Genomic DNA, 15400 nt, shown 5'->3' with positions numbered 1-15400 from the left:
CGAGGCCTGATGTGAGCAGCAGTGAAATGGGACTGAACGTGAGGCAACAGCACTGCTAAAAGCATCATTTGCTTTGGCCAGAGTGATTGTTCTTCCCTGGTGAGGTGCCTCTCATCACCTGAATTTTTCTGTGGGTCACACAAGTCTTTTCAAGTTGCTGGCTTTCTGCAGCGGGCAGGTGGCAGCACAGGTGCCAGGAGCCGTCCCAGCACCGCAGCCCTGAGGGGAAATCTGCTGCACCTGCACCCTGGCCCTCTGCAGTGGGGGAAATCCCCACTGGCTAAAGGCTACTGGGGCAAGCCTTGGTAGCTTCACCTCTGCTGTTACTGACTTGTTTTGCATCTTTTTGTATCCTTTGTGACCACAGAGAACAGTGGACTTGCGGTTATCTCCAAATAAGAGACTTAGAAACCTTATAGTCCTTCTGAAGCAGAGTGGAAGGTTAGTAAAATTAAAAGAAAAGCAACACAATTGAGCAAGTGACAGAGGGGAACAAAACTGACTCTGCTTGTTTCTCTTCCCTGTCGGTGGAACATTTTTTTAAAGATTTCTCAAAAGCAGTCCATATCTCCACCAGACTTTCTGCAACATTTCCTAGATTCATCTTGTTTTCAGATTACCAAGCACTAAAGCCAGTTGGAGAAATGTTTGTGCTTCCACAAACAGTTTAATCCATGATCAGTGAGATTAACAAGACCACTGAGAGACAAGAGAAGTCTGGGTATGCTTCGTGTAGCAAATACATTTTTTTTTTTAATTTTTTTTTTTTTTTTTTTTTTTTCCCTGTGGTGCAAAATTTCCTGATTCTTTTTCTCAGAATAGCTCAGATCTAATCTGCTCTGTCTTTGCAGGAAGTTACAACTGTCTTGAACAAGCTTTCAGTTGACACATTTTTCTAAACACGGAGCTCTTCAGACAAAGCCTTACTGGTTAGAGGCAGGAGTGGTTAAACCACACACAGCTCATGCCCAAAGCTACCAAGTATTTGCAAGAGTACCTTTATCCTCTTGACATCAGTCCAAGTTACGCAGGGTTTGATTCCTGTAAAATAACAGCAGCTTTTGGGTATTCTGCTGTGTTATAAGCCTTGCCTGTCTTAACTGTGAATAGTTAGGGAGGCCTATTTTTTTTATAAACAAATGTAAATGAACATTTCTCAGAGTATTTGTATCACAGGACATCTTTGGTCTCTGGCTGTTAGTCTAATGTAGCTGTTTCTTGGCAGTTATAATCATGTTTGAACTCACCTTAATGCATTTTTACAGGTTCAACAATTTTACAGATATCTAGATATCAGAAGACTGAGTGCCTTGGCCACAAAACCCAAAAGATAAGCCCCTCTTTGAGGGATTCAAGCTGACATTAGTCCTTGCCTAGAATGAGGAGATGATAGAAGCCAATCCTAACACATTGTTTCAGAAGTTATCGAAGTCATATTGCATCAAGACACACCACTGGTCAGAAAAACCCTAAGAAACAAATAGAGCTGCTTGATACAGTCTCTTAAATACTTCAGTCAGCCAAAGGATTCTGCGTCACCACCATGACTGTCAATATGGGGTCATTGCTGCTAGGTGATAATGATTCTTGGCAGTGTAAAAAGTAAGGTAAAACCAAAATGAATCGTAGCATCTCTCATTGCTGTTTATTTTTCTAAACAGTTTATTTTCTCCAAGTCTTTGAAACATAGTGAATGCAATTTTCTGAGATCGTCATTTTTTTACTATAGCCTTTAAAGTAGATCTGTGTACTAGGAGTCTGACAGCAGCAGCAATTTGAGGGGTCATGAAAACTAGAGAAAGCATATCCATTTGAAAAAAAAAAGGGGGGGGGAAGGGGAGGAGAAGAACAGCTTTCCATTTTTTTATAGCTTCTGCAGGAAATACTTTTTTTGAGGGTGGAACTTGCTGTATTTCATCTCTTCTGAAGGTGATTTTCTTTTGAGCTGTCAGCAATATGTGGGCACTTGTTAAAAGCAAAACACCTTAAATTATGAAAATTGTGTGACTAATTAGTGTGCAAAAGTTTCTTTATCAATTTAACACACAGGATATTATGCATAAAAATAATCAGTGGAGTTGCCATTTACTGTGGTAGTCTTAGAACAGAGCAGTATTTGAAATGTAATGACCACATTAAAAATCAAGTAGTTTTTAAAGGGCTCAATGATTTTGTTTATTGTTGAAGGATGTATTCTAAAAGAAGACAGGCAGTTAAAAAGTGTATTCCAGTGCAAAATATACTGAGAAATGACAATAAAATCTCATATGAAAGACAGTAGTGCACAATAATCATATTAACTTTTGAGATTTGAATACAAACAGATAATCTATTAAGCTTCACACAATGCACAAAAGTCAACAGCTTCACAAAAAAATTGTCATAAAAGATAGCACTGAAACTGTTTTATTTTGCTCCAATCTTGCATTCTCATTCTCTTCTGGGAAGAATGAGAACAGGTGTGAAAATAACAATAAAGAAATTGGCAGTGCATAAGCTATTTGGATGGCTATGTTCTCTAAAAGATAATGAACACAGAGAGCTTGATTCAGATTCACACTACAGTTCTTTTGTACCTCCAGGATAAACTGTAGGAGATAATAATCTACTTTAGAGCCTGTTTTGGAAAGGAATGGTATGAACTACTTTAGTATTAATGAGAATTAGGTTGGTACTTTTCAAAGAAAGATGTGAATGTATCCACATTTTTATTATGTTAAATCAATGAAAATACATTATATACAAATATCAGCAAAACACATCTGAAAATAGAGCCAGTGTAATTAATCCATATATTTTTAAAAAGAAATGTACAGTATTTACATTTTAGACAGTTTCAGAAATGAACACATCCAGATAATGTACCACTACCTAAGCAATTCTCTATTCTGATAGAAAATGCCTTTTCTGTACAAATATTTATAAATACATATGTATAAACTTTTTAAGTGAAATGTCTGTGGATTCATAGAAAACAAAAGCATGAGATATTCATATTATCAGCTAACATTTAGTTATCAAGTGTCCATGTATTAAACAGTCCAGAACATCATGCATCAGGCAGAAGTAGATTTTTGGTGTTGAGAATATTTTGTGTTCTGCTTCTGTTCCATCACACTGGCAAATTTTGTTGGTCTTTTCTGAAAAACTTCAGAAAAACAACAGGACTGGATCAGTTTGACTCAGTGATTGCTATTGACTGCACCATGTCAGACAGAGTTTCTGAGTCTCCTTCTTCTTTACCATTATCTGAATTTTCTGATGAGATGTAACAGCCAGAATCTCTCGGGCAGTCATTTAACTGTGATTTGTCAACGCTGGGGTGAGGGCTTAAGCTCTGGGTCTCCTGACCACCCTCACTTTTCTGCTGCTGTTCAACTAGAAAGAGAAGAAGAAAGAAGAAAAAAATGTCAAAATACATATCCTGGGGAAAAAAAAAAACTTGAGGTAGCAACATGATTCATCTTGAAGAACTGCAGAAACAAAGTTGGCGATACACACATGACTAGGTCAATATCTCTGTCAATCAGAAACAGAAGCCTCAGCATTAAAGAACTTAAAATATGATTCCATGACTATAAAAGTTCATGTTGAGAAGAAGTTCATGTTGAGCTTGGCTTTGATCCTGTAGTATGTTTCTCAGAGATGAATATTGGACACTTTGCCATCATTCTTTAGGCTGAGGTCCTTTAGCTGTCCACACGTGCAACAGCCACCGTGCACGGTCACCACAGCCACAGTGGAGGTGGCAGCCTTTTGCCTCCCACATTCATGTATTCCACAGCCTGCTCGTGCAATTAATCATTTAGTCTACTGTGCTTTGGTTATAATATATTGCTTTACAGATGTGTCTTTTCCATGTACCCCCTGCCATATTACCCACTCTGCAGTATATACTGTGCTCATCTTCAGAAGTGCTCAGCATAAATAGGTGGTAATCATGTTTTGTAAAGCATCCGACTTTTCAGTGGGAGTGGGTGCAGAATGGAAACTTCCTAAGCTTAGCTTGATATCCAAAAGGTTTTTTTTCCAAAACACAGACTTCAGAAAAGGCTAAGATGCCAAACTCCTCTTGTACTGCTTTTGAACACTGTTCCAAAACTAAGTAAAAGCAAATAATCTTGACAATAATTTGGCCTTGTTCAGCTGCTGAATGACTAATCTGTTTTAACACAAAAACCTGCAACTCAGCAATTGACAAACCTTTCAAAAAAACCTCAGCAAGTTTGTACCTTGCAGACAGGGTATACCTGTATACCATCAATCTATCTGGTGGTTAAGCTTTGTGTACATATTTTCTGGCTGTGAAATACATGGTTCACTCAGTCAGTTTCTTCAGAAAAAAAGAGCTATAAAATCTTAAAATCTTTCTCAATTTTTTTTTTTTAATCACTTCTGTCCTGTAAGCGTATTTTTACTTAAAATTGTGGCTTGCTTTCCAAACAAAGTATAAGGAACAAATCTCACAGAAAACAGATGGTTTTAAACTAAATTTTAACCCTACATAAAAATGGTGCCTTTTTGCTTGTGCAAAGAAATTCCCTTATTTCACTTGTTAATCAGTGGTTAAATGAGTTAGCATGAAATCTTTGGTCAGATTTAAGATATTTTAGTTCAAGTCCAGACAGAATTAAAGTCCTAATATATGAAGGATTTTATCCTATGTCAAAATCTAAATCTGTTTATCTTCCAGAATTATAAAATTTCTACAACAAAATTCATACTGGCATTTGTTTCAATTGTTGGAATGTACAAGATCTGGTAAGATGGGAAAGATTTTAAATTTGGATTTTTTATATTCTCTTTAAAATCTATATAACAAAGAAAAAATAAGGAATGAAAAATGGAAATATTTCACTCTGAAAATACATAAATGGAACAGCAGGAGAGTCAGTGCCTTTATTAGTTGAGTGAGTTTTCAACAAACTTGTTTCACAAAGCATTTTGGCATATTGAGAAACACTTTTAGGTCTTGATGGAAGTAGCAAACATCTTGGACTGCTAACTTTTGTTTAATATTTTCTAACTTTCAGTTACCTAATTAAGTCAATAAATTAATCTGATTTTTAAAGACAAGAATACAAAATCTCAACTTAGTCATTTTTGCATCAAGCCTGAGGTTATGGGCATACGCTGACGTATTTAAATGAATAAATGAAAAAAATTTACTTTAAATACTTTCCAAGGAGTAGAGGTGCCACTTTGCTACCAAATGAATTAATGGTTAATTGCACTTGCGTGAAAGAGTCCACTTTTCAGCAGATTTAGTTGATATCTGTAACTGATCTCTGTCTCACTTTACAGAACACAGTTTGTCACGTCAAATGTTATTGCTCTTTGCAGGGAAAATATTTGATCACGTAGGGTCCAATTGATTTCTGATTTAAGTCAGGGAGGAATTACAAAAGGCATTACACCCGTGGAGGTATTACTGCTGCTATTAGTAGCAACAGAAGTAGTTTAGCACAAATAACAGCAGATGCCCCAGTAAAGTCTTGTCTAAACTGTGTCATTAGTGCCTTGCACCCATCCCAGCAGCACCGAGATGACCCAGGTCCTGGTTGCTGAGCTAAGTCCTCCTGCAGGGCTGTGGGGAGGGGGCTCCCCTGCCCTCCCCTCTAATCCCTTCATCAGCCTAATGCTGCTTGCTGGTGCTTTTATCAGCTTCTCGAGCATCATCTGCTGCCCTGGCAAGCAGTGACCTAAAAAGTGTTAATCCTGTTTACATTTTCAAGGTCAGAGAGGAACCTCTATCCACACTGTTTGTTTTACAATGGAAAGAAGACCAAGTAACTAGTGGATTAAAAAGAAAATGAAGTTTCAGTCAGTGTATTTGTACCCCGTAACTAGTTGTGATAATCTGATTAGTTCCTAAGTGAAAAACAGATCCTAAATTCTTTTGTAGCAATGTCTTTCCCTTGAGTGTTTCAGGGAAAAAAGATGCAGATAAGCCTGGAACTGAGATTTTTTTTATTTTTTTTTTTTTAATATCTGAATTTAGATCAGCTAGGATAATAAGAAATTTCTGTTTACAAATCATACAGAATTGTAAAACTTCTAGAACTTTCTAGGTGTTTTTACACTAGAATAATTTTTTACATTCAAATCTGAAAACCAAAAAAAAGTTCATGTGTTTTAAACCTAGTTATATTATATTTTATACTCTTCACTCTGATCAGAAAAATTTCAAGAACACCAACTTTGTCTTTAAGAAGACTGAGAGTGCTGGTTTTTCCCCCTCTCTTTCAGTAGCTTGAAGTATTATGCAGTAACTCCTAAACCACTTGAACAGGATACTGAATATTATAAATATATATGTAGCATGCAACTTCAGATGTTGTTTCATGAGAAAAGAAACTGATTTTGTTTCTTTTTTGCTTTTCGCTCTTACATTCAGTTCTCCTGAATTCCTTTCTCTAACATGCATGTGTTCAAAAAAAGTTCCACATTAGTAAAGGTAAGTTTGCTGTCTTAATCTTTTGGCTATCAGAAGAAAGATACAATACACAGGAAGCAGGAACTGATAAAATTAAACTACCATTAAATGTTGCAGAATCATCAGAAATAGCTATCTTATCAACAAATGGAAGTCCTATCCTTTTTCTACAGTCAAGCATTTTCATACAAGATAAATAGCTTTCAGTCACTGTTGTCTATGATATGGCCAGTAAAGTCTAAGATATACATCATTTTGACACATATATTCTAATACTACTTTAAATGATAGGATTATATTCAAACTTCTAAAAATAATGTGAGACCTTTAGCCTTGGTAATAGATGTGTGATTTATACTTTTATTTCTTGCTATTTAGATCTTGGAAATGAGTCTTTGTTATTCAATGACATAGATGTGCGTGACACATGAAGGGACAGATCTTTTCCCTTTTTAAAATGAGTTTAAAGTCCTGATTAGGAAAGCACTTTAAGCTTAGCTTTAAGGCAATTCAGCTCAAGAATGTGCAGAGGTCACACTGGCTTCTGTGTGGTTATGTCAGTTTAAAGGAGATGAGTGGCCAGAGGCTTGGATTTTGTCTGGAGGAAAAAAGAAGTCACCCAGGAGCAAGCCAGACTGCATGAATCTGAGAGTTTGTCTTCCTGAGTTTTGGCCAGAAGGAGAACAGGGCTCAGAGCATGATGCTTTAGGCTGAGACACTTAAGTGCTTCTCTGGAAGGTTGCAGCAGTGATGTGCTCAGCAGCACTGCATACTAGCTAAATAGAACAGTGATACTTCATGAAAAAGAAGCAGAGAAACCTGAAGTTGTTCTGTAGATGCATGCAGACTTTTTGTGGACTCATTTGTGGATATTTTAGACATGCAACTTTAAAAATTGTATGCACTGGGAGGAACACTGAACTGATGTGAGAGTCTATGGTGAAAACAGAAATAAGAAGCTCTTTGTTTTTCTCTGAGATCTGGAAGCAAACAGTTGTGCTAAAAAAAGTGAAAAATACTAATACTCCCACAAGGATGAGCTTCCTTGAGTTACCTGGAAATATTATTTCTAGGTCATTGAGTTATATCATGATACAGAACAGAAGATTGTCTTCGAGAAATATTTGACCTGGACATGATATTGTGTAATCCCCCATATTGAAAGGAACTGTCTGGTGTAAAATGGTAGTCTTGATGCTAGGTCCTTATGTAAGGAATGCAACAGAGAACGGAAAGTCACGTTCTCAGCTCTACTATTTTGCTGTTCAAGTACAATAATTAGGGAACAAACCTTATCTGGTACCAGCAGTGGGATTTAGAGTACGATCTGGAACTTAATTGTGAAATGTAAGCTAAGGTAGTGGATCTGGGGAGGTAAGTGTGAAATATTATCCTCCAGATGACACATATGGACCTTTTTTTTGCTATCAAACAACATGTATGCATTTATCATACCATCTAGGTTGGAACTGGGTGATCTTTAAGGTCCCTTCCAGCCCTAGCCATATTATGATTTGATACTATGATATCCAGTGAAGTTAATTCTTCTTTAGTTTAAAATAGCTTTGGACTAATGCAAGCCTCTGGACTTCAGGTATGTACCTCATGACTAAGTGAGAAGAGAATCAAGGCTACTTTGCACACAGAAAAACACCTGTCCTGGGAAGCGGTTAAGAAAAATTTCCAAACTTCTTTTATTACTTTATTCATTAACCATCCAGCAACTGCTATACTTTAAAAATAGCATCGTACAAAAGCACAGACATCCATCTCCTGTCTAGAAGCCATCTGGGAGAAGAATGGAAAGCTATTAAGAAATACTTTATGAAAAAGAGCTTTTTTTAATTTATTTTTTTTAAAACCTAAGCCACGAATTCATGGAGACCAATAATTTTGTCCCAAATATATAGATCTGATGAACTTATAGAAAATCTCGAAAGAGATCTGGGAAGGGAGGGAAGGTCATGAGGAGCTTACAAAAGACCTTGCAGTTCTAGGATAGGCTTGCTATGTGAGGAACTTCAATATGGTGAATTTGGGCTGGGACTCCCAGGAAAGGTAGAAGGAAGATAGTGAAGTACCAGAAAGCAAAAATCTGCTTGATAAACACTGTGTAGTAGTATTTGATAAATAAAATTTACTTTTTCATTTCTGGTGCAAGATGGGTAAAGTTTTTCCTTTCAAATTAATTCAGGTTTACATCCAATGTAAGATTAAAAAGAAATCTCACTTCTTTTGGACAGCTTTAAGAAGCATATAATGTCGAAACTATTGCTGCAGGTCTTTTGGTTAGAAAATTTAGTAACTTTATTCTGTGCCATGTGTTACATAGTCACAGGTATGCAGCATGAAGGAAACACTTAGTATAACATACAATAAATGTCAAGAGAAAGACAAAGAAAGAAAAAGAAATTATAGCCCTGTGAAAACATTTGGTCCTTTCATAATAGCAGATACCACATTAAAGAAATGTTAGTTCTTGTTTTACTACATTTATAGTATAATCTTGTAAAATGAGGCTATGCTGCAGAATGTTTGGATGTTCTGAATAATAGCAGAGTCACAAAAACTCAAAACCCCTTGCATTTCAATTCTGGACCATACTTGTGACTCCATCCATTAATCAAACACATGCTTCATGGAAGCAGGAATATAATGCATAGCGATGGAAGTCTTCCAAGCTCAGTGAGAAAAATTGGATTAGCACAGTAAATATGGTCTATGGCCTTAGTATATTTTTTTCACAAAGCTTATAAAAAGAGTGAACCTTTACCTGGAAAAGTGCTGAACTTTTATTTAGAATACTCTTGGCCAGTAACCAGATTGCCTTGTAACTGTGGGTAATTACGCTGCTCACTTCTAAACAATGCAGAAAATCAATTTTAATTAAAAAATCATTTATGCTGGACTGAGTCATTCCCATTTAAGAAAAAAAATATTGACCTAGGAAAGTTCAGTTCAGATGCAGAATTCACTTTCACAGTAGCACCCAGCTCCTTCAACCCAATGTTCCAGTTGGATTGACAGGAGGACAGAAAGGTCAAAAGATTCAGATGAAGTCAGACTCACTCTGAACTTATCCCCAAGATCATCTTGACTTTCTGTCTTTCTTTATAACAACTTAACAGATAGCTTCTACCAATTTTAGTCTTTAGTATCTTTCTTTTTAGAGCAGGTTGTTAAATTCTGTTCTGTCCCTACTGCTCATGACAAATTCTATGAACCTCTGGCAACCAGACAAGGTGAGGATTTGATTCAGTTCTAATTCAAGACAGCATCCCCAAACCAGGAAAGTATTTATGTATGGCTTACTTTAAAATATATGTGACTCTTATGAAACTCAGCTGGACTTAAATGGATTTGTATAGCTGGCACAGTATATAAAGATGTCTTGGTTCCCATCTCTGTGAGTCTTCTTAAACTGTTGGAATATTATTTTTATTAAATTTTAATACCAAGAAGATTTGTGATATCTATCTATGGTGGATGTGAAGCAAACATTCAATTAATCTCTTGATCTAAGACTACAGTGTCATCACTGATTTTGAAGTATGGGTTACTTTGGGAGCTTTAATGTTGTTATTTCCAGAAACATTAAAACAGTTTAAACTATTAGACAACAGGGATGCTGTTTTGACTGGAAAAGTGACTTAATCCCACGCTGCCGTTCAGAAAGAGTCCTAGTTCTATAATTAAGGTAAATTTATTTTTTTTCAGTGTATGGGATTTGTAAGGAACTTGTTAGGAGTAGTCCTTTCAAAAGTGTTTGTAGAATATTGTGTTAAGACACTTTCAGTAGAAGAAAAACTTGGTGTCATCTTCTAAAAAGGTTAGGTGCCTAATACTGCTTGCTATTCTTATTGTTACACAAAGAATATAAATAATAAACCATCCTCACTAGTCCAGGATAGTTTGACACCTGTGTGATCTGTTAAAAACCATAAAGTTTTGGTTTTGTTTTTCACACTGACGTAAAACTGCAAAATTAAATTCTAGGATTTTATTTTATTTTATTTTATTTTATTTTATTTTATTTTATTTTATTTTATTTTATTTTATTATTTCTATCCAAAAAGCATACCAAATAAATGGTGCAGAAATTGCAACAAGGCTAGTTACCAAGAAGTATACACATATATACATTAAGCACAATTTAAGGGAAAACTAGAGAAACTGATGTATTTTCAGATGATTTCCAGACAGATCCCTGCAATACAATACTTGGGAAATGTAACTTTTTTTCCCCGGATTCATTCTTTCAATCACTACTTATATAGAAAGCCCTTCAAGAGGGCTTCCTAGGCTGTCACCTCATGAAACTATAGACCAGAAAGATCTTCCAAACCCAATGGGCAAAGAATACCCTTTTAATACATCTCCAGTGTGTTTGCCAGAACCTTACCTTTCCCTGGAAGTTGACTAAGAACAAGAAAGACTGAACGTACAAAGAGGGTCCTAAAAAATCCCAAACATACAGTAAAAAACAAGATTGGAAAAAACACAAAGGATATCAGAGAATATCTACAGGGAAAGCTGAATGGATGAAGTAGCCAGGTATGCTTAGAAACACAGAGAGTTATGTACTGAAGCATGCAGGGTATATCTGTGCATGCAAGTATGTTCATACACAAGTACATGTGCTGGAGTCAGAACAGGAAAGAATTGATATTAAAAGATTTCAGGAAGATATTTTTTTCCCAGGTCTCCTTTTCTTTCTTTCAGATGCTTCTCAATTGCAAGTGCACATTTGATGAAGTGACTGCTCAGCACAGGGGTGGGTGAGTATGTGTGAATATTAATGAAGAGGAAAACATCTCCTGTTTTGGCTGAGTGTCTAATTAAGTAGATGCTTAGCTGTAGTTTCTAGGTATTTGACATAAATTATTTAAAATTAGAAGTCAGGCTAGAAATGCCATTAAAATATCATGAGAATTGTACTTGCTGTTCTGTAGTGTAGCTTTTACACTCCCAGTGAAAGAAAAAAATGAAGAAAACATAAGGCTGTTCAATACATGTACATAGACACAGACTGTATTATCAGCTTTTGGACGCTTCCTGAAAGCTTGAGTCAGATTCATTCTGAGAAAAGAATGCAAACCAGCTATTCGCATATATACATATTATTTTTTACAAAAAAATCCTGTAAAAGAAATTTATTTGGATAAGGATTTACATGTGGGATGAAGTAAGGGAAGCAACAACTGTGTTCTTGTGCAGAATGTAGTTTAAAATTAAAAAAAAGATTAAAGAAAAAAAAGAAAATTCATTAGTATAGCTAATTGAAATAAGGTCTGTTTTGATTAAGATACTAGCATAGAGTTTGCCAGGTTTTATTTTCTGCTCTTGCATGGACTTTGTGACTTTTGGGAAGTCACTTACACTGTCTGGGGGTTGGATCCCCAACCATAAATAAGGTTGTTCTTAATCAATAGTTGCTATTAATCTCTACTGTAGGACCTATAAATAAGACATTTTAAATCAATCATGTGTTACTAGTATAGTAATCACATATGTATCTAGAAAAGATGTATGGTTTGCTACCCAAACAAATAAGAAAAACGTATCTCATATTTAAATGTTTCATATTTCAAAGAAAAATCATTTAACAGAGCAGTGTGAGAATCACTATTTCTTTAAATGTGTTTCTTCAGTTAAAACTTGCACATGACTTCACAAAGCTTAGACACTTACTGTCATAGTCCTGTAGATTTTCAATTGCTGATAACAATCTTGTCCTGTCTTCTGGGTTTGAAATATTTAATTCAATCAGGTGGCTTTCCTGTAGATCCTTTAGGTCCTCTAGAGTTTCATAGCCATTTAGCAAAAGGGTTGAGGCATATTCCTGCAAAAAAGAACCATGCAAATTCTCTCATGTAAACAATGTGTTTAGTAAAGGAATAAGCACACTTTTTTTTTTTTTAATTTTTTTTTTTTTTTTTTTGTGGGTAGAAATGAGCTCTATTCTACAGTCCGTTTGATCACTCTTTGACATAAAACAAGATTTGGAGAGCAAGAGATGACAGAGGCACAGATGCCTGGGGCTCCTCCTGGACATGAGTTCTCTAACAAGACTGTCAGCAAATTGGACCAGGACAGAGCTCTGCCTGAAATTATTTAACTGTTGAACTCCTGGACTTTTGTTGGCCACCCTATGAGCGCCTACCATGCTGGGTCCAGGAGGTCCTACCTCTGAGGCAGGATGTGCCCTGCCTTTTCACAGAAAGAGCTCTGATATAAGGGAGGGTCAGAAGCTGAGGGAGCTCCCAGCCATGCTGCATCACACGTGTTCCCCCTGGAGCTTTGTGTCACCATACCTGCTCCAGGGAAAGGAGTGTTTGCATCCAGTTATTAAAAGGTTACCTGTAAATCGTGGCCTAATTACACTTTAACACCCAGTTAGGACCCAGGGTTGAAGAGAGGGAGAGAGGCACAGCATAAGCATAGTAGAAAAAGACTATGGGTCCCTAAAAAACTTGAGAAATTAGAAACCCAAATTTTAAATGTTAGTGCTGGAGTCTGACTGCAGTCCTACCCCTGAGGTGTCTGCGTTCACACACCTCCTATGCTTAGGCACATGATTGCAGCCAGGTTATGGTGACATGACAAGTCACCACTGTGCCTCTTCGTGTGATCTCTTAGCCCAACCAAATGATGTGGTAAAGCTTCTATATGTGTGCAGTTCTATAAACCACTCACATCAGATAACAGACAGACATGAAGCTGCTATGCTTTGCTGACCACTGAAACTTGCCTTTTCCACTTCTGCCTGTAAATTGCAGCCAAACTCAAGCACACAGAAATGAAACATTTCAAATAGAGATAGAAACACTCTTGGCTGACCTGCAGGTGGACACAATCCAGGAGCTCTTGCAACGTTTTAGGCTTGGTCCTTTTGCTTCCTCTGGGCAGCCTTATCTTTCTGGGAGCAGCTTCCTCTTCCAAGATAATATCCACATAAATGAACTTGAAGTTTCCTACTTTGTTGTTCAGCATGCCTGTCCATATGCCCATGGGAGTTTTACAGATGATATCTATAATGTCTCCTTTCTAGAGCAATAAAAAGAGGCACACTGCTGACACATCTGGTTTGTTATATATAGATTTTCTTCTATGGACCAAAACCAGCATAGAAGGCATAGAATTATAACTAGTCAGTGTTTAATAACTTTTTTAACCTAGGTTTAGCTCATATGCTTTTATAAAGTTCCAGCAAAATAATTACAGAAAATGGAGCTAGTCCTTAAGTACAAACATTTGTGAAGGAGGGGTAAACAGCCCCTTCCACCGTTTTTGCGATCCACTTGACTCCTGAAATGGTGTTGGATTGCATCACCAATCAACTTTTGACATGGATAGTGGGCACAGCTTTGGCAAAAAGCAACAGGACACTGTGGGGTTTTTTTCCAAATACATGCCAAACAATTTACTCAGCAATCTTATTAACAGGCATCTCAAAGGTCTTCGAAAAGTCTCAAAGGTCTTAAAAAAACCTGATAGCGGAGCTACCTTTCAGTGAAAGGTAGAATCTTACCCATTTTATAGTTAAAAAACACTGGCTACGTTTCTCAAGAGCAAAAAAGAACACAACTCCCTTAATATCTTCCTGTCTGTCCTTCCCAAAGGGTTGAAAAAATTCCCTACTATTTTTAAGGCAACTGACTGATGAAATAGTGGAAGGTGCCTTAGCAGACAGATCTAAAGGCTTCAGCTGTCCCCACTTGTGCATTCACTCTCAACTGTGAGTGCAAAAATGAGTGGCAGCACAGCTACTTGCAAGAGGCTTTTCAGTAAAGGTGTTTACAGCCACACTGTGGGAACCAATGTCTCAGCTCAGCAAAAGAGTCATTCTGAGTAATTCTTATAGTAAAAAAAGCTCCTTGTAAGTCATACCCCCTACAGAACTTGCTCTCATGACCTCAGAATTCAGTCCTCTCTCTGGGCAGGCACCACAAAACTTACAAAAATGTTGAAAGTCTTTAAAGAGATACCTAAAAAGTCCCTACCTACACTCTTAATTTGGCATCCTGTTATAAAGTTAAAAATCGAACTCTGCTTTTTAAAATATTTGTTAACCACTCCAGGACTTTTGAATCTTTTCTGGTCCAGTCAAGAAACTGCAAGTAAAGAGGTCATGCTAATTTTGGTACAAACCCAAGTATGAAATTAACTGTGTTACAAGAACCTGGTTTTGTTAAAATATGGAGCTTAGAGCTATGAGCATGTTTGAAATGGAAACTAAACAAACATTTGTTTAAAGCTCCATAAGCACACATATTATTCTGCACATTCATGGAGGCTCAGGAACTTCAGATGGGGATGCAGATCAGGATTAGAGAGTGGGGCTAAGCCAAGCTGCAGGTGCACTTTGAATTCACATTCAGGGTACTGAAATTTTGTGAAATAAATTTAGAGGATTTAAAGCCTTAAGTATTTGTTTATAGTTATAAAATACACTGCCCTGGTGACCAAAAAAAGCAGATACCTATGTGAGCAAGCAGACATTTGCCATTTTGTGACCACTTAAACTGAATAAATGTGGGTGAGAGTGCAGGGCAAGTGGAGAAGACTGCAATTTCTGGCAAAGAAATGGCTGTAACATGGACCAGAGAGGAGGAGAGGGAGACTGCAGTGAGGTACAGATGAGAATTTTGACAAAAATAATAGGTTGCGAAGAAGGGTGAATGCTGAATGGTATGGAGGTGTTTACAGAAAGGGAAAAGAAAGAAGTAGGTATTACAGACATGAGTAGTCTGAAGGGTGATGGTATTGAATGCATGGAAGAAGATGAAAAAGGATGGGATTTTTTAGTAATGTTCAACTAGGCCCTTGTCTGTAGCTCCTTTTCTCACTCACACAGCCTGGACACAAGGCCAGAGCAAATTTACATTTCAGAGGTATGCCTAAAGTAAAACTTAATCAATAGACAAACCGTTTTCATTAAAGACAAAGACTGCTGCTGAGTTT

At 36.8% G+C, this 15400-nt stretch overlaps 1 protein-coding gene across 3 annotated transcripts in view; it reads right to left on the bottom strand.

Moving 5' to 3' along the window:
• Nucleotides 1-2150: 2150 nt before the first annotated feature.
• The window catches only part of SAMSN1 (SAM domain, SH3 domain and nuclear localization signals 1), a 92700-nt gene continuing 79450 nt past the window's right edge, over nucleotides 2151-15400 (bottom strand). For all 3 annotated transcript variants that reach the window (XM_071755681.1, XM_071755691.1, XM_071755700.1), the window contains 3 exons: nucleotides 13277-13483; nucleotides 12128-12278; nucleotides 2151-3378 (listed from right to left, as the gene is read on the bottom strand). In XM_071755681.1, coding sequence (XP_071611782.1) covers nucleotides 3173-3378; nucleotides 12128-12278; nucleotides 13277-13483 — 564 coding nt within the window. In that variant the 3' untranslated portion in view covers nucleotides 2151-3172. The remainder of the gene's footprint in view (nucleotides 3379-12127; nucleotides 12279-13276; nucleotides 13484-15400) is intronic.

Source organism: Heliangelus exortis, chromosome 1 (genome assembly GCF_036169615.1).
Source record: "Heliangelus exortis chromosome 1, bHelExo1.hap1, whole genome shotgun sequence".
Classification (NCBI taxonomy): domain Eukaryota; kingdom Metazoa; phylum Chordata; class Aves; order Apodiformes; family Trochilidae; genus Heliangelus; species Heliangelus exortis.
Note: the sequence above shows the minus strand (reverse complement) of the source record. Positions and strands in the feature narration are given on the sequence as shown.